The sequence below is a fragment of the Pimephales promelas genome, chromosome 10 (genome assembly GCF_988280905.1).
Source record: "Pimephales promelas chromosome 10, fPimPro1.hap1.1, whole genome shotgun sequence".
In the NCBI taxonomy this organism is placed as follows: Eukaryota; Metazoa; Chordata; class Actinopteri; order Cypriniformes; family Leuciscidae; genus Pimephales; species Pimephales promelas.
Genome location: NC_142778.1, coordinates 33,396,433 through 33,417,115, shown reverse-complemented (window position 1 = coordinate 33,417,115; position 20,683 = coordinate 33,396,433). Strand labels below are relative to the sequence as shown.

General features: G+C 37.4%; 1 protein-coding gene across 2 annotated transcripts in view; it reads right to left on the bottom strand.

The window, feature by feature from the left end:
• necab2 (N-terminal EF-hand calcium binding protein 2) overlaps positions 1-20,683 on the bottom strand; it is a 96,495-nt gene that overhangs the window by 37,153 nt on the left and 38,659 nt on the right. For both annotated transcript variants that reach the window (XM_039684246.2, XM_039684245.2), the window contains exons 4-5: positions 19,676-19,701; positions 19,300-19,397 (exon numbers count right to left, since the gene is read on the bottom strand). In XM_039684246.2, the coding sequence (XP_039540180.1) occupies positions 19,300-19,397; positions 19,676-19,701 (124 nt within the window). The remainder of the gene's footprint in view (positions 1-19,299; positions 19,398-19,675; positions 19,702-20,683) is intronic.

Here is a 20,683-nt window from a genome sequence, read left to right as displayed (position 1 = left end):
GATACACAGATACTGTGCCAGATAATTCTACAAGATATATGCATTTGCTCGTCTCCATTATATGATCCAATACAATAAATTGCTCTTCATCTAATTGTCATTGCCTTTTTTTTTCTCTCTCTCTTTTTTTTTTGAATGAGCACCCCGTAACACAGTAATGACTGGGCTGGTCGAAACCATCTTAGGTTGACAGACGCCCTTTTATACTTCTTTTATTTTGACATGCTGAAAAGTGACTTTATTTTCCCATTCAAATGCATAATAAATAAAATTATATTGTTAATGTACTATAAATTTATTAAAAATAAATGTATAATATTTAATATATAATAACTATATTAAATACGTAGTGCTGCAAAGCGACTCTTTCCCTTCCCCTCTAAACAATTTTTTTTTTGTATATTACAAATGTATAATAACAAATATAATATATCAAATTTGTCAGAAGAGTTAAATTAAACTTTATTCACAAATAATATGTGATTTTTTTCTGTAATATGTGCATGGTCAATAAGTTTCTGTGTGTACTTTGAGATTAAATTTTGTGATCAAACCTGGTTAGGGTAAGGGTTCACACCTGCTGTAAGTTATTCATTATCCATCATTTTGCCTCACGTTACTAACAGCAAAATAAGTTTTCATTAAATATGACACTATTCAATCATGAATAACAGTTATTTTTTATATGTAAATAACATTGTCTGAAAACATAAGATATGACATTTATTTATTATGACTGACTTTTTCTGACATGGACAACAAGGAGCGATGTGCACAGCGGCATGCTGTTTAGGACAGGTTCATGTTGAAGAGCCGCTAACAAAGTCATTTATTCACATAATGTTCTCTCTCTCTTAAAATGTATGCGAGTGTAAATGTCAGCATTATCATACCTGTCTAAAGAAGTGAAGTCTGTCGGGTAAAACTTGGAAAGCTTATTAGGGGCTTTCCAAGCTTTTCATAGTTGGCAGAAATGCCTGTTTCTTGGCGTGGAACTGGGAACGATTTTAGTTCTAGGAACGCCTTTTTGGGAACTAAATTAACTCCTACTTTAGAGTAGGGTTTAGCCCAGCACAATAGGAACTACAAGTGCATGTTGATTGGCTGAACGCATGCAAAACACTGGCACCTGCCATTTAAAAAAAGGTTTAAAGCCTATATTTACTCCACGAACATGGAAAGCAGCAATAGATGGACGAACACCGAAGTCCAGGCACTTCCATATCCAACGTGACTTTGAAGGGACAAAACAAAACATGATTACCTATGTACCGGTACTTCTGCACAGCTTGCGACATCGGCAAACACATTGCATATGCTATAATCATTTTTTGTTTACTTTCGTTGTTTAAAGCAGCACTATGTCATTTTTTCTACCTTTATTTTATTTTTTTCCAAAACCTTTGAGATGGTACATCGGATTACAATAGGTTGAATGACAGGTCTGCAGTCTGATATAAGTCATGTTTGTTATTTATTTTTCTGGTGAAAGTGTCTTGCCTCAGGCTATAATGCAAATCGATTCGTCAAATTGGCAGATTCATCTATGGTAGCTTGATATTATAATATTGACAACATGGCTATTATCTACCACACAAACATTGAATTGAATTAGCATTTCCATTATGTAAAACAGTAACCAATAGTTACTATAAAGACGCTGGCTTGTAAACGTGAGCTACGCGATCTTTTGACGTTTGAAAAAAAAAAAAGTCCATTAAAACTATATTCATAAGACATGCTGAAATATATGCCAATGTACCTGGGATGAAGACATTTCATATGCAACACTGGAGTCTAACCAAGATGTGAGAACTCATTCCTTCTGCAAAGTTTGGGGGTAACCATAACAGATTGCATGACAGTAGTAGAAGAAAATACCGTTTCCCAACTGTAGGGGGACCCCCAGAGCAAAATTTCAAAAGTAACATAATGCTGCTTTAACAGTTCTATCTAATAATGAATAAGATAGGACTGGTAAACAGAATGTAAACTAATGAAGACGGATATGGGAGCGCTGTGTGCTTAGGTTCTGGCTGAGCCGTTCTCAGCATTGTCAAAATAAAAGTCCAGCATAACAACCAAAGCCACAACAACCTATAACTGAGTTCTCAGTGTGAAAGCCCCAATTGATGCAGTTCAGTCAGTCTGCTATTTTATTCCAGCCGTTACTCCAGAAAATTTCGTTTATACATAGTCACACTCCCAACGATTAATCGCGATTAATCGCATCCTAAATAAAAGTTTGTGTTTACATACTGTGATATATGTTTGTGTAGTGTGTATAATTAATTTGTATATATAAATACCCACACATGCATGTATAAATTTAAGAAATATGTGCATGTATATATTTTATATATATTTATTCACAATTAATATTATAAATAAATATAAATATTTGATATATTAAAGGGTTAGTTCACCCAAAAATGAAAATTAAGTCATTAATTACTAACCCCCATGCTGTACCAACCCCGTAAGACCTTCGTTCGTCTTCGGAACACAAATGAAGATATTTTTGATTAAATTTGAGAGCTGTATAACTACCACATTGGCTCCTAAAGGACTGCCTCTTGACGGCCCAGAAAGTCAATGAAGAAAATGTTTAAATATCCCAAGTGACTACCGTGGCTCAACTATATGTTTATCAAGCGTCGCAAATACTTTTTGTGCGAAAAAACAAACAAAAATAACGAGTTTATTCGACTATTTCTTTTCTTCCTTGTAGGCCAGAAACGAGATTTCCTTAGATTTCCACGACGCATGCGCGAGAATTGCGATCTGCTTACACTACTTCAGATCGCAATTCTCGCGCATGCGTCGTAGAAATCTAAGGAAGTCTCGTTCTGGCCTACAAGGAAGAAAAGAAATAGTCGAATAAACTCGTTATTTTTGTTTGTTTTTTCACACAAAAAGTATTCGCGTCGCTTGATAAACATATAGCTGAGCCACGGTAGTCACTTGGGATATTTAAACATTTTCTTCATTGACTTTCTGGGCCGTCAAGAGGCAGTCCCTTAGGAGCCAATGTGGTAGTTATACAGCTCTCAAATTTAATCAAAAATATCTTCATTTGTGTTCCGAAGACGAACGAAGGTCTTACGGGGTTGGTACAGCATGGGGGTGAGTAATTAATGACTTAATTTTCATTTTTGGGTGAACTAACCCTTTAATAACACATTTTTCTTAAATATACATGCAGGTATGGGTATTTATATATACAAATTAATTATACACACTACACACACATATATTACGTAAACACAAACTTTTATTTTGGATGCGATTAATCGCGATTAATCGTAGCCCATCCCTACTCCCAACTAAGTTTAATGGTGTAACGCAAAAAATCTATAGCGTCTAGCATGTTGTAACTTACGCATAGCCGGTGCAACTGATCATCATCTACTCTGTGCTGCTGGTTCTTCAAGTGCTAAATGAAAAGAGGGTTAAACAGTTCTCTAGAATAAGTCGAAAGGGTTGAAAACAACTTGAAAAGAAGATCCCTCCCAAAATTACAGGGCACAACAGAGACAAGCAAAGGTTTTCTCCCACCTACGATCTAAACCTGGGCTCAACCTAGTTAGACAAAGCTTCCGAGAATTGAGGGAAGAGATTCAATCACAATCGCATTAGCCAAGCCTGAAAACAGAGGTCACGCCATAATGCAGTTATTCAGCCAGGGACACATCCATTCACAGGCCCGAATCACAGTTGCTGAGACTTTACAAAACCAGGATTAAATCCCAGTCTGGTAGAAAATGAAGAGATGAGAACACAGACCTCCTATTGTAGAAGGATGATTGAGCAGTGCCTCCATTATTGTCTGAGAGCGTGAGGGAAATGGGTTGTCTAATGCTACAAGATAAAGATGTTCGCTGCACGTGTCTTGAGTATTTTGCTGAAGGTTTATAAAACTTTGGGCATCACAGTTTCAGGAACCCAAGCCTAGTTTTGGGAGACTTTCATCCGTTCCAGTTTTACCGCATTTTCACTTTCATCTCCCCCCAAATTGAACAGTTTAACCCAGAGTCCTTTGACCGACTTAGAGTTAGGATTTTATCCTTTAAGAACATATAGAGTGTGACACTGCAGCTTTGAAAGGCAGAGAGTTTCAAGAGACGCATAGTCACCCTCCCGCAGTGCAATGTATTTTTCGAGATTGTTCTCCCTTGTATTCGACAAAGCAAAAAAATATTCACGTGAGAAAAACGCATTTCAGCTTTTAAATGCAAGTTACACGACGGCTTTCTTTTTAGCCTATGCAAAGCAGTGATCAAAGTGCTTGGTTGAATTACGGATCAAAATTAATACATCAGTGTTTGTAAGAACTTCTGGCAAGAAGCACAAACAGTAATAAAAAGAACATAAGCACTCAACAAATAATCTTTTCATCGCCAAATATCCATATCCCCACGTGAGAGAAAAAACCAATCACCTTATTCGCAAACATTATTAGATTGGATCACTTATTATGTCATGGGTTTGACCTTTATTGGTTTGACATTTAGATTCCTGAGGGCATCTCTAGGGAACAGATTTCATGGCAGGCTTATATGGGAACTTGTATTTAAATAAGTTAATTCTAGTTTACCTCAGAGAGTGCACAACGAACAAAAACAACAACCAGTCAACTTGAAAGTGCAAATCTTTATTCGCACCCCACAGGCAGTGGGAGGCATCTGAGAACAATGTTATTCTCGACTCGAGCTGCAGCCACCACTAGCAAACATGAACAGGGCTTCTAATTATAATCACCTCTTGCAGAGTTTTCCAGGCAATTTTAATCAGGCGGATTGATGTTGGAGAATTATCATCACAAAGACAGGACTCGGTCTAACAGTGACAGCCTTCTCTCTCGACAATGAAGAAACACAGGTCCACCGATCTGTGTCACGGTGGGAGCGTTTCGTAACCGCATTGATTGAGACAGCAGTGAGGAAATCTAGCGCTCCAGCTGTGTTTCAATTGTGCCCACCTCTATAAGCCATAATGGTGATGAGGCGAGTATTTACCATCAGTGTCTCTTTCAGCCGTCTTCTTTTTTCCCCACACAATTCATGAGATTAAACGTCAAAGGCTACTTTCAACGCAAAAATGGCTGACCTTATCTGTCGTAATATACCATTTCGCTCCAAACTTGCATGACTTTGCATACGCGGTGCATAAAAGGAGTCATTTTGGAGATGCTGTCGCTCTTTTCAACGCAACAACCTAAAAGTAGTCCATATGACGTTGTTTCAAGTCTTCTATTCTTCATTTAATTGTCTGTGAGAAGCCATTTTAAAGGGATACTCCAGATTTTTTGGAAAAGACTCATTTTACCACTCCCCCAGAGTTAAACAGTTGGGTTTTACCCTTTTCTAATGTATCCAGCTGATTTTTTTGATATTTAGAAGAATATCAGTAACCAGACAGTTTCTGGTCTCATTGACTTCCATTAGTATATTTTTTTCCTACTATGGAAGTCAATGATATTCTTCTAAATATCAGAAAATCGGCTGAATGGATTTGAAAACGGTAAAAACCAACTGTTTAACTCTGGGGGAGTGGTAAAATGAGCCTATTTCCAAAAAAAGTGGAGTATCCCTTTAAGGCGAGACACTACAGGTGAATAGGGTCATTTTTTTAACTAGCAGATATCACCATGAAACCTTCCCAGTTGATTACCTACATTAAAACGAGAAAAAAATATATCACAAGTTTTCTGTAATTCAATGTTTAAATATACAAATGAGGCAGTATCTTATGAAAATATGCACTAATTTGCATATATTTTAAAAAGCGAAATCTGAGCGAAATCTTGATTGGATAAAGCCAGGTTCGAAATTATTTTTTCATTGTGTTCACATATTAGATGAGAAAAAAAATTACAGAGCAATTACAGATTTATCGATATCTACTATTGTTATCCTATAAATCAGAATATACTGCCTATTGCCTTAAAAAATGATTTTTGTCATGTTTTTTGGAATAAAATGTTACATAAATCAGGCTAGGAATAATATATTTACAAATCCCTCTGTAAATGTCTTCATAACTAGGTACAAGACTGGAAATTTGATGTATATAGGTGCTACTGAAGTGGAGATTTCGAACTTCGAAAGTCATTTTGAGAAAACTGGCTTTAAAGATTTAGCATCGCGCATTTAGAGTTGACCAAAATTGACCAGTGGGAAAGTCAGTATATTCACAAATCAACTTATCTAGAATTACAATTAAAGCAGATGTCAGCATTTCTTTGTGAATAAAGTCTATTCCTTACACAAAGCTATTCAATTGTTTGTTTTTTTAAATTGAAATATTGTGCACAAGTCATATGGCAACCTTTTTAAAGCTTGAAAGCTCCAGTATATTCATCCAAAATTCGATGAAAGAGAGAAAGTCATGCAAGTTTGAACACCATGAGTGTGTAAATAATGACAGAAGTTTTATTTTTTGCATGAATTATTCATTTTACTTCACAGTAGAATAAATCAGAGGAGGAAGGACTACACATTGAGAGGCAGTGAACTTCACCAGCAATGACGCTTAATGAAAAGCCGTGTAAGATTCGGGCAATGGAGTTCACGATTCTCCAGCCATCGCAATCAGCCGTAAAACGCAGACAGAGACAAACTGCTATGGTTGTGGTGGACTGCAGTTCATCATAAAATGCAGCAGCAGAGAGATTTATAGAAGAAGCTTCAGAAGTTTAATGAACGAGCGAAGGCAAGTGCACTTAGCTCTCACTGAGCAGGCGCAGGGTCCAGCGTACAGTATGAGCACAGCTTGCCATTCACACGCTAGCAGTGGAGAGATGAGTCTCAGGACACTAATAAATGACAGAGGTGAGTTCTAGCAAAATGCCTTTGAAATGACAATTCACACCACAGATACAGGAAAGGGTTCGAGATGGACATAGTGGAACGTATTGGAAGCACGACGAAAATCAGTGCTACGGTTTAAATCAGTGCTGCACCTAAATCGAGGCTTCACGAAGCTGGAAACCAAGGTCCTGATTTTTTTATTTGCTAGTTTCATTTCCTACATTTATAATATATTCTGCTGTGCTTTCTTCATATCACTGTGTGAGAGGTGCATCTGCCAGGGTTAAAATGAAAGTGTCAGACCACATACCAACAGTCAGGGATTTAATGTTCATTAAATCGATTGCTTATTGTAAACAAAACAATAAAAAATAAGTTATCATCAGCATTTTGCAATACTATTCAAAGGTTTGGGGTTGGTAATATAGTTAAAAACATACCGTTAAAAGTTTCCTGTCAACTGATCTACAACAATTCAACGCATCAGTGGCCTTCTGATTCACTGCTCTCCTCTCATTATATTCCTAAGTCTGTTGTTGCTGCAAAAACTGTCATTTATCCAAATGCAGATGAAACCATGGGGTGGTTTGATGACTACCAACGAATGGAGTTTACAGCCACTCATGATGTTACACAACACCATACTTCAGGTTTTGGAAGGCAATTCCATAACAGCATCTTGAGACATTGAGGCAGTCTCATTAGCACACAGGTTGGGCAAGGATAACATTATGGCAACATGCAAAATCTCAATTCCAGGCTCACAAACCTCATAAATAATCATTCACACGGCGGAGAAAAGCAAAGGAGGAAAGAACGAATTTGCTTATCCTGTCCCCAGCGCTAGGGCTTTAGCCCCTAACGGGCCAGAAAAAGCCCAGTGTAGTCACAGCAAGTGTATGAGCAGACTGAAGCCCTCCACACTAACCGAATCAGCAGCAGTCACATTCCAATAAGCCCTGAATTAAATTACCCCTGAGCATAGTGGTAACACACCATAGAAGTAAATGTCTCTGTATACAGCTGCTTTACGTTCTGGAAAACACTTCTAGTTTAAAGTGCCTCTATTATGCTATTTAAAGGGTCCTAATTTTGTTTCGGATGTCTCCTACAAAAGGAATACATAAACAGCTTAATTTTATCACAATATACATTGGAGCATCAACTCTTCTGTCACAGTGTCTGACGGTTTAATAATGGATTCAGTCTCTCTAAACCCCTCTTTTCCGCCAGCCTACTGTGCTCTGATTGGTCAGATGGCCTTGTCTGTTGTGATTAGATTTGCCTATCTGAATATCAGCTCAAGAGGCTTCCTCAACACTTGATACGCACTAATACGAACCAGAACAGTAACAATGGGTTTACTGTATAATTTCCAACACGAATCCTCATTCTTTGGAAGTGCATGCAAAACAGTGTCTTCTCAACATGTCGACAACACAAACCAAACTCTTCCAGGCCTCAGCTACATCTACAGTGTTTGAGGGTGGGTCAAAGTAAAGGTAAATGAAGACTGTTGGCGGGCATGGCAATGTGTTGGATGAATCACTTCAGCCAGTTCAGAATCGGCTCTTTCTTTTGGGAGACTAGCTCCATTTATCGTGCTCATTGATCTTTAAAACATTTTACATTCACAAACAGGTAGGGCTGGGTAATAAATTCCGATTTCTCGATATTAATCGATTCTCATTTTTACGAACCGATATCGATTCTTAAATCTCAAGAATCGATTAGTCATCCTGCTTCATTTGAATGAATGGATCATTGCATCGCGGCTGCGCTCACCCAAAAAAACGCAATAATCTTTGTCCTTTGTTACTATTGATATGAAACAAAGTCTCAATTTTCAAATTACGTCCATTTTCTTTAGAAATTCAAAAACATAAATAGCGTTTTGGCGCTGTGGCGTGAGATCGCTCTGGCGCAGCACAACAGAAGCAGCAGCGCTGATCTCTCTTCCGGGTTAATAATACCAGTCACAGCGCGAAATAAACATGAATGAGCGTCTGAAAGAGTGTTAAAGAATCGATAGAGTAAAACTTATCGAAATCCGTATCATGTCACATTGATTCGCTCAATCAGCGTTTCAAAGACGTCATTTAAACAGCTTGTAATCAATGTCGTGTATCGTCATATTTACCTCAGAAAACCCACTTAAACTCGTTAGTCAGCTAGAAAAATAACTCTAGAGAGGAGCATTTTGTTAAATCTAGCATTATAATCTTAATGTTCTTCAATATTTAATGCATATTTGAATAAATCTGGCAAGTTTTTATGAAAGTCACCATTTAAATGTTTATATTTCATATAATCTTCTTAAAACAAATGAAAGTGTAATTTAAGTTTTTTGTATAGCTACAAAACAGTTCATTATTACCTTCATATTAGGCTAATGAAGCCTAGTAGGCTACAACTAGACTCCCATAGTTTACTAACCTGGCCCTAGCCAGATGAATGTCTTTCCGCTTAGCTCCGCCTAGCTTCACTCACATCCATCTGGAAACTCTTCCATTGAGAGTGATTTCTCCAACCAACTTTATGGCTTAGCCAATCAGGACGCAGGGCGGGAGTTTCATAGATGTGACGTAGTGGAGAAGCGACCGTGAGACGGTTTTGATTCAGACAACAATGGCGGCTCGCATAGAGGAAGCAAGCGTTGATGCTGCTATTTCATCCGTGTTGTCCAATCTACCTAATATTGTTTCATTAAAAGAACATCAGAGAACGGCTCTGAAGGCTTTTGTTGGTGGAAACGATGTTTTCGCCCTTCTCCCGACCGGATTTGGCTCTCATCAGCGTCACGGGTTGGCTTCGGTGTGAGTGGTTGAAATAGCACATCGATAAAGATGACAGACAAGTGGCTTATCCAATCATATGCAAGGATTTTTGATAAGGCCCAGCCTTCTGAAACGCCATTTCAATGGATCGGTTCCAGATGGATGAGTGGAGCTAGGCGGAGCGAAATTCATCTGGCTAGGGCCAGGTTAATAGTTTACAGCATTAGTTAAGAGACTTGATGTGCTTGAGAAAATTTGCCATGTAACTGATATCCAAAATAATCAATATTGAATCGAAATCAAAATCGAATCGAATTGTGAAATTTGTGTCAATACCCAGCCCTAATATTACACACTGCATGAAAGGTGATATCCGAAAAAAGTATAATAGGGACAATTTAAAGCAATTTATACCTTTAACACTTTGCTCTTATTGATATTATTCTACCTACATGCACTATAAGGCCAAAAGTATGTAGATATGGCATAAGTGGTTACCAGGGGAACTAGGAAACCGGGGTGACATTTCGTCCCCTTGGAATTATAAGGTTCTATCTGACATTTTTGTCAAAATTGAGTTATTCACATATTCTTATTCTGTGACAATTTATTTACATTACGTGATGTGTTTTGTACATTTAGGTGTCCCTGTTATTTTTATGTTTGAAAGAAACTTGTTCCCCATACACATCTTCCTATATGGAATGCAAAAACTTTGAAGCTCAATATCTCAAAACTGTTCAGAACGCAGATAGAACCTTATAATTCCAAGGGGACGATTTCTGCAACTAAAAGCAAATGAATGCAAGGGAGAGTGACTGAACATAGGAGGTGTGTAATAAATGTCTATAACAATGTCCAAACCCCCTTACCTCAGGTCAGAATGAAATGAAAGGGGAGATCAGTTCTGTGCCATCTGCGGCTAAGAAAACATTATTTTCAGGAAATGTCCTTCACCTCTATTTGGGACCTCAGATGTTCACAGCATGAGTCTATGATAGAATGAACTTATTGACCGAGCTTAAACATTTAGCTCAAAAACGCTCGGTTTTTATGGGCGTCTCGCGCTGAAGACACTGATTTAATCCTGTCAATTTAGAAAGAACTGGAAAATTGATATAAAACAGTCCCCAGTCCACCCCCTACCTGCCAAAATCTCTTCCAATAAGCATAATTACTGTTTGCCATGTGACAGGCTCATTAATATCAACTCTGGCATCAAACAAAGGCTTCAGAGTGCACAGCACAGCCAACCTGTCCAAAACGCCACAAGCTCCCAGCTTGGCATCCTAATGAATTCCTGCATTTACATTTTAAACAACTGTTTTTTCATCCTCCGACAAGTGCGTTCACTTTAGCGCATGAAAAAACACACATATGGCACGTCACTTGAAGTAGGCTGAAACGAGCTGAAAGACATGCGGAGAACGAAAAAGCTCAATCTGAGCAGACCGATTAGAAGAGATGATAATAAATTACGAGAAACTTCTGTCATTGTTTAAACTGCTAAAACAAAATCCTATCCTCAAATAGAAAAAAAGACACAAACTACAGGGAGTGAATTGATGAGTAAATGCTCTCTGTTTGAAGACTTAGCTAAAGGAACAGTGTGTGAATGTCTGGGCAAAGTCCAAGCGCTTTAACTAAGAAGCAGAGGAGCTCATTAAAATTGTGTGTGCAGTACAGGCAAAGGAAAGATGAAATGTGTTTAATGAATTCCTGCCTTTCTTTTGTACCCATCATCTCCCCTCCAATGGCATGCTCCTTTAGCCACTTCCAGTTGCTAAATGGCCAATTAAAAACATGTTCTTGATGTGTTCAAATTTAGCATTGCTATATAGCAGGGGTAATGATGACCCTTGCACGCTTTATTGAAAAACAGCCGCCATTTGCATGATGGGATTTGGTTAAAGGATAATTCCGGTATTTAACACCTTGAGTCTATTTTTGTAGTTTGTTTTGAATGAAATAGAGTGGTGGAATTAGAAATTTTGACAATGGGTCCTGTCTCGACTTTTTGAATTTTTTTAGAATCGCCTGTGACGGCTTTAGACATCACAAACATGTCCTTAAAACAACCCTTAACGTTCATTTTCAAAACTGTGCAACTCACCGAGTGGTTGGTGGTGTTCGTTGATGATTAAAAACAAATATATCGACGCAGTGTATGCTTTCAATCCGTGTTGTTTGCTATTGTGGATCTATTTATTCAGATACCTCACAACCGTAACTTCCGCTCGATATTTGAGTCTGAAGCGTTAGCACACTCCCGACCACTTGATGGCGACAACACGGAACACGGTGTCTAGCGCACTGTAAAAAAAGTCCGGGAGCACGGTTGCTCTGCTCACGCTAGCCTTCTGAGACGGAGAACCGAGCGAAAAGACTACAACCAAATGTAAACAGACCCCTTTCCTTTCCGGTAGCTAGCGCAGTAATATCAACGAGCACTGAGTCCTCCAGCAGACATCAATGCGATTTTAAAAAATGACAAATACAGAAATGACAACACAGAAATGGTATTTCGCTACGCTACTTGTTTCAGAACATCAACGAACACCACCAACCACTCGGTGAGTTGCACAGTTTTGAAAATGAACGTTAAGAGTTGTTCTATGGATGGACATGTTTGTGCATGCTAGAGCCCGACCGATAAAGGATTTTGAAGGCTGATACCGATACAAATATTTGTTGGTTTTAAAATCCGATATTCCGATATTATAATTATTTTTTTTTCAGAAACTAGCAACAAAATATTATCAGATTTCCCTAACATTAGTTATTTGTAGTTAATTATGAGTTTTAACTAAAATAATATGATAATACATAACTGGTTCTCTCTGCCTGACTCTGGCTGGATCAGCAGGTTGCAGGATGTGTGGCGCGTTATACGCGAGTGTTGCCAACAGGGACGGTGTAGAGTGCCCTCTGGTGGACAAACTATACAACTCCAACACTCATGACATGGTTGAAGCGTGATTCGCCCATTTTTATTTTATTTTTGAAATATTCATTTATCGCCCATTATAACTGCCGATACCGATATTTTAGAAAATGCCTAATATCGGCCGATAATATCGGCCTGCCGATATATCGGTCTGGCTCTAGTAAAAACCTATAATAGCTGTAGTAGAAGTATTCCGGAAAGTTTTGCATGTAACACATAGCTATTTCATATGCAAGCATGTCAGCCAATCACAGCAGTGGGCGGTTCCACTGAGTCCCACAGCAGACACGCCCCTTCAAACAGAGCGTTCAAATCAGAGGCTAAAATTAGGCTAGGAAAATCGCCTTTTATTTCTAAATGATGACTATTTTTTAGCTAAAAAACATACTAACATTATAAGGGCAACCAAGGAAACATTATAAAATAATAAAATAACCCCATGTCAGGGGACTTTTAAGATTCCCGGAACATTGTGCTTTAGATTTGTTCCATTCGCCCAAAAATATACAGAGGACAAGCGGCAAGCCGGTAACGTCAAGATGATGTGCGAACGACAAAGCAGTTGCATACAGATAACATGAGTACACTGACAGTGTGTGCGAGTGTTTTCGTCTCAGTCAGTGACTCTGATCTACTTCCTTTGCTCTCTCGCTCTGACAGGTTGAGATAGAATGAGAGAGCTGTCCTCTTTTCTGACATCAGTACTCTTATACCGGGCTCATTTGTTCAGTGGGATGTCAGCAATTGCAGTTGAGAGACTTAATGAGAAGCAGAGCAGAAACAGAGAGAAGGAATCTTTCATTCTTCAAGCATTCCCAAAAGACAAACTGCTAAAAACGTGCATTGAATAAACCACAGTTGTAGTAGAGTATGTGAATGGTTTCATGAAATAAACAATTACATAGACCGAACAGTAACTGGATTAATAATAATGATAATAATGGTGATTATTATTTCAAGTTATTTAATAAAAAAAAAAGATATATATTTCTATTATTTTTTCTGATCACAATTATTTGTGTCAGTCAGAAATATTATTTTATTTAAAAAAAGGCTATATAATTTTTAAATATTCTTTTGATGATCACAGTGCATGGAAATCTGAGAATAAAACTAAATTTTAAAGTTTGTTCTGCATATCAGTTCTTGGATACTTGCATAAACAAAAATAACCTCTATCGAACCGTAATAAAAATAATAGTAAAAAGTAAGAGTAAAAATTTTATTTATACATTAAAGAAAAAAATTCTTTTTTTTCTACAGATTTTTTTCAACAGTTCTTAATGTGTGAAAATCAGAATTGGTTCTGCATATTGGTTATGGTATATTTACATTAAAAAAACTGATAAAAGGGCAATATTGTTCATTCCAGAATGCTTTGAGCGAACAGGGGGAAAATTGCTCTCTATAATCAATAAAAGATTTTAATAAATTCACCATGGCATATTTAAAGCATCTTAAATCCTATTAGCAACCATAAAAAGAATAAACTAGTCTATACACGGCACTTTAACACAGTATACACACACACATCTGAGAAAGATTTACTTCCACCATTGTTCCACAAGAAGCGTGTCCCTCCATACACCCGATCACACAACTTAAAACTGCACATAAGCTACAGTGCAAATTGATGCCTGCTGTGCAAGAACATGAATATTTCATGGGCAGTATGAAAAAACACATTTACATTAATAATTAGCAGCAGCCTTTAACCTTTTCCAGAGAACAGAGCACTATATTTTGAGTAATGAAGAGGTGTGAGAGGACTCTTATCATATCAATAACAGTGCCTATGGCAAACATCTCTTTGATTTAAGGACATCTGATTATTCGCTATCAGACAGACATCATGGCTCGGCTACTCGGCTAGTGGAAGGGTTTGAATCTCCAGAGACCACAGTAATGGAGAAGAAAATAAGCTGTAGTCTATGTTACTCAGTGTAATGTCAAAGGTTCATGTCTGGTATAATGTAGAGACTGAGAGAAAAAAATATATAATACAGACAATAAAAAAATGTCAGAAAGCTGCTGTCACCCCAGTCCACTCACATACTGTGATCCAGTCCGTGCTTTACTTGGCAGGCAGCCGACAAAGCTTGATGCTATGCTACTATTCTTGTTGGCAGATAAAAAGTACACAAACTGGTCTTGTGACTTCATGTAAAGTGTGAGATATTACTTAATTGTGAGTAGCTGTTAAAAGCCAACATTCCTAGATCTTTAAAGTCCCCAAAATCGATCATACTTACTTTGTTTGCCTAAATTGATTGTTTTGTGGTGAACAATTCATACATGCAAGTCGATCCACACAAAAAATGTATTTGGCTTTGTAAACTTTAATCAAATTTTGAAAATGCCCCTCCCCTCTGCATTGGAGGACCTTGCCCGATGACATAGGCTTTACGGTTTGGGTGTCTCCCTAACATCCATAACCACGCCCTTCCAACTGACAGCTGCTGTGTGTTTGCGAGCGCCGAGCGAGCATTGATTGACAGCGTGTGTAAACTTGCGTCATCCTCCATTTCAGAATGAAACACCCATTTTTCTAGATCCAATCAGGTGCTAGTTGGAAAAAAAAGCCACGCCCACTATTTCGCCTCATTTAGAGTATTCCGTTTCTCTCGGAAATACGTCACAACACTTGAGAAAAGTCGTTTGCAACTTCCGGTTCACGGGGACTTTAACATACTGATCTCCTAGGAATATATGCCATCTTCATTGCAGGAGAGGCAGCCTGTGGTTTTGCTACTACCCCGTATATTAGATGACAGGCGCTGTTATACTAACACTTTGCACAGCATCTGGTATATTTCACATTACGACTACTACTGAGATGACAATGTCTGTCTCACTTAGTCTGTCTCCGTCTCATCGACTCAAATACACACATTCATACACAAACACATCCAGTGCAACAAGGAAAACATTTACAGGCCTTCTGAAGAGCTGCTTTGTTTGAGAGTTTTAGTGTCACCTTAAGCCCCGTTCACACCGCCAGCGATTTTGTCGCTGTGTGTCGCTAGGCTCTGTACTGTGATGTCGCTTGTGGGCGTTCGTCGCTCTGATGTTATTGGTAGACTGCACGTCTGGCCATATCTATACAAAAGACCATCACAAGTGATATATAATTTTAATTTGACTGGGAATAAAAGACTTTTAAGGCTAAAAAGAAACCGTATGCTGTTGGGAGAGTGTTTTTATATCTCCACAGCTGTGTTCAGTGGATTAAATCATTTACTAGATCAACGATCAATCAATGAACAAATTAAACTCACTCATACGGTCACAAATTATATTTGAATTTGACAAATAATCAATTTTCTTGTCCCTAATAGTCAACGTAATGCAGGGGAAATTGTAAAATGAACTGCAGCAGTGTTAAACGTGCATCATAAAATTACACACTCGAACTATAACGTTAAACGTATGAATTAAACGTGTGTCTTGCCTTCCCTGCACTTGAGACGGTGACGTGAGCTCCACTGAAAGTCTTCTTTCCTATTGGTTGTCGCTCGCGAAAATCGCTTCTCATTTGCATAAAGTTGAAAATTCTCAACTTTTGTCGCTTGTCGCTTGACACGCCCACATTCTGTCACCAACGGTCACCGTCGCTCGTGTCGCCAGTGCTCCATTGAAATGAATGGGATCTTGTCGCTTTATCGCTGTGTGTCTCTGGCGGTGTGAACGGGGCTTTATTGATTACCTAGTTCTGTCATGAAACTCTGGATGGCGCAGGCTGATAGGTCTAAATCATTTAGTAGCGAATAGCGATCACGTTATTATCTTTGCACAGCTGATTGGTTGTTGCATCAGCGGCAATTGAGCTCAATGTTGCCAGGGTGGCGGTTTTCCCGCACAATTGGGCTATTTTAAAAAAAGAGTTGCGGGAAAAATTATGGAGTTGCGGGTTGCGGTTTTTTGGGCTATATTTATTATGTATTGCGGCCACAAAAATAATAATAATTAAATTGTAGACAAAGAAAAAATTAAAAGGGAACCGTTTATTAGTGGGTATTGTTGATCCCCGGGAATGAATATTTGGCAACAACCACTGACTGTGGCGGGCGCTATCATAGATGGGCGCTATGTGCGGGCGAGTGGACGGGTCTCATGTGTTTTTGACGTAACATCACAAATCTAGCATCATCACATCACCTTCGAAGTGTTCCAAATGATGATAGAAAAACGTTCTGCAAATATTGCAAATGTGAAATCAGAGTTCACCACAGTGATCTAGTAGCTTATGCTGTGAGTGAATAACATTAAAAAAAAACATTTATTTGACACAGGCAAAGTTGCTTTCTAAGAACTATTGCTGTGAAAGAGGAAGCTGGCTGCCCACGTTGCTTGTCACTCAAGCACTTCAACTGTTGATCATTTAGTGACTACTAGGGTCAGAAAATATCAGAGAGGACAAGTTCTTGACCTTTATTGTATGAGATTGTGTTTCAGTGTGTGATATTAAGATTTTGGGTGAGACAAAAGGTCAAAACTTTAAACTTAACACACACACACACACACACATATATCTATGTATCTATCTATCTATCTATCTATCTATCTATCTATCTATCTATCTATCTATCTATCTATCTATCTATCTATCTATCTATCTATCTATCTATCTATATATATATATATATATATATATTTATTTATTTTTTTTTCTTCAAATAACCAGGTTAACTTTTATTTAAACAGGTGAAACTCGAAAAATTAGAATATCGTGCAAAAGTTCATGTATTTCAGTAATTCAAATTAAAAGGTGAAACTTTTCATGATATTCAAATTTTTCAAGTTTCACCTGTATATAGAGGGAAAATATATACATATATACACACATATATTTATATGTAAATATATATATATATATATATTTACATAATTTTTATATGTTTTATATGTAATACATAATAAATATATATATATATATATATATATATATATATAAAAACCCGCCCAAATGGAATGAAAACTAGCCCAATTTTATATATATATATATATATATATAAAATTGGGCTAGTTTTCATTCCATTTGGGCGGGTTTTGAGTTGTCATTGGGCTTGAAATATTTCTGGGACCTGGCAACCCTGATTGAGCTCAACATTCAAACACATAGCAGTAGTGCTGCTGTTAGCAGTCTGCAGTGTGCTTCAGAAACCCTCCACCTATATACATCTGCTATGGGGCTATTTCATATATAACATGTGCAGCAGCAATTACTGTAAATGTATTGGCAGTAGAAGTTTAGGTACTGCTCTGCAGCAGCAAAAGTCAAAACTGATTGAATAAAAATTTAGTTTGTAAAGCCAAAAATACTGATTAAATAAAATTATATATATCAAGTTATATACAACTTGTCATATATATATGTATTAAGTTATTATTGTCACGGGCTGTGTAGCATAAATCCAGAGAAGGTGTATTTTGAAGCAGTATTTTGTATTCAGGCCCCCAAAACGCCATGAATGACACAAAAATGGTGTCATGTAAATGCCCCCAGACACAAAGAATAATCAAAATAACAAGGAACAGGTGCAAAACTAATTAGAAAACATGGTAACAAATGAACATGACAATTTTGTGACAGTCTAACTGACTGTCGTTTAACTACTCATTAAAATAATAAAATGAAAAGTGTTTTTGTTTCTTACCATTAAAAACTAAGGCTGTCAATATAGTCCCATAATCTCTAACCAGTTTTTAGAAAGAATGAAACCGTAAAAATATTAAATTCGGTATTGCATTAAACAGATTAAATAATATCTCAAACACATTAACGTTGAAAGGTGTAAAAATACAGTAACTACCTTTTGCATCCCCATCAACATACATCTACACAGTCTAAAAACTTAACATTATGCTCAGGTAAGAATCTTATGTCTGAAGATGCAAAAACACAAAGCGTTTGCAAAAGAAAGGAGAATTCAAAGAGAAAATTGTGTAATGTGAGCGGCTTTGGTAAGAAATCACCTTTTGTGAACAGAATACAGAGTGTAATAATTTGCTTTGCGAAGTCAATGAAGGTTAGCCAGCCACATTAAAACACAAGTGTTTAAGAGATCTTGGATCCCAGAATCCATCGCTGTAAAGCTTAACTGTACCCCAAATGGGCCATACATTTTTAAAGAGTAAACTCAGGTTGTATTGGGACAGATTCTTTTTACAACTATCCCTCATCCAGGTATTTAAGAACCTGTAGCATTAACAAGAACCTTAATAACATCAATTACATTCTCCAGCGTGACGGTTGGAAGTTTAAAATACAAGGAGGAGGGAGGAATATGCTCAAAGATTGATACAAGACGAGAGAGAGACTGGGTTTTAATCTCTTCTATAAATCAGATTACACACTCGGTTAGAAACGGAAAGGAAGAGAGAGGCACATATTTGTGATGGCCACAGCTCAGTAATCTGCAGCCCTGTCTAACTGAGCACCAGCTTGCTAATGAGAAGACAACCACAAACAGAATACGCAAGCCAAGCTTTGAAACATGAGGTTATATTTAGACGAGTAGGAGAGACTGCATTAACACGCTCACACTCCCTTCTCAATATCTATTCCTCATCTGAGGAGGGATTTACTGTAGTGTTCTTATAGGAGATGGTTTTCTCTTTATAGACCGCCAAAGACACATCTAAAACATGCTATGATTTAGGAGGAGAGCTAAACCAGCAATGCTTTAATAAAAATGTGCATGGTTTACAAAATTAAACCCAAAAAAAATTACGTTTATTCAGTTTTTGGCACATTACTAACCTTCTTGGTGAAGTCCATGGCTTTGAGAATCGCCAGGTTGAGTGTCTCTAGGGAGGCCAGCACACCTTCGTAATCTCCCATGTGGTTGGCAAAGTAGTCTGATGAACAGAGAGAGATGAGGCAGAACTGAATTACGAAATATTTTCTCCATGGGAGAATGAAAACATGGAAGCAAAAAGAAAATTGCCTCAAAAAGAAAATTACAAAAGAGAAATTGTGCAAAATCCATTGACTTAAGCTGTAACTGACACTCGGTTGAATGACTACACTAATATTGCTATTATTAATCAGTAAACATACTACACAACTGAATTCAAATAAAAATGCTTGTTTGCAAAGCATATTCTAAACTGACAGTTTATTTTCTGATACTCACCACATAGTTCCTTGGTGTCGACATTACTAATACATCACAGGAAATGGGTAGCATACAGAAAGACAGAACAGAAGAGGGAGGAAAGGAAAGGGATAAGAAACAGGGGGAAAACCAGCATAAATCACACATTATATTATGTCCTCCAACAGTGGGCAAAAAGAAACTCACTAAAAGATCTATCCATTTACTATGGAAGCTTGTTTCCGCCACAGAATGAAAAATAAAGAAAGGTAATTTCGACTTTTTATCTCATAATTGCGAGTTTACATCTCGCAATTCTGACTTTATTTCTCAGAATTGCGAAATATAAAGTCAGAATTGCGAGATATAAAGTCGCAATAGCGTGTTATAAGGTCAGAATTGTGATATGTAGTCAGAATTGCGTGATATAAAGTCAGAATTGCGAGATATAAAGTTGCAATTGCGTGTTGTAAGGTCAGAATTGCGAGATATAGTCAGAATTGTGTGATATAAAGTCAGAATTGTGTGATATAAAGTCACAATTGCGAGATATAAAGTCAGAATTGCGAGATATAGTCAAAATTGTGTGATATAAAGTCCGAATTGCGAGATATAAAGTTGCAAGTGCGTGTTGTAAGGTCAGAATTGCGATACATAAAGTCAGAATTGCGAGATATAGTCAGAATTGCGAGATATAAAGTTGCAAGTGCGTGTTGTAAGGTCAGAATTGCGATATATAAAGTCAGAATTGCGAGATAGTCACAATTGCGTGTTATAAGGTCAGAATTGAGATACAGTATATAGTCAGAATGGCGAGATATAAAGTTGCAAGTGCGTGTTGTAAGGTCAGAATTGAGATATATAAAGTCAGAATTGCGAGATACAAAGTCACAATTGCGTGTTATAAGGTCAGAATTGCGATATATAGTCAGAATTGCGTGTTGTAAGTTCAGAATTGCGATATATAAAGTCAGAATTGCGATGTATAAAGTCAGAATTGCGAAATATAGTCACAATTACGTGTTATAAGGTCAGAATTGAGATACA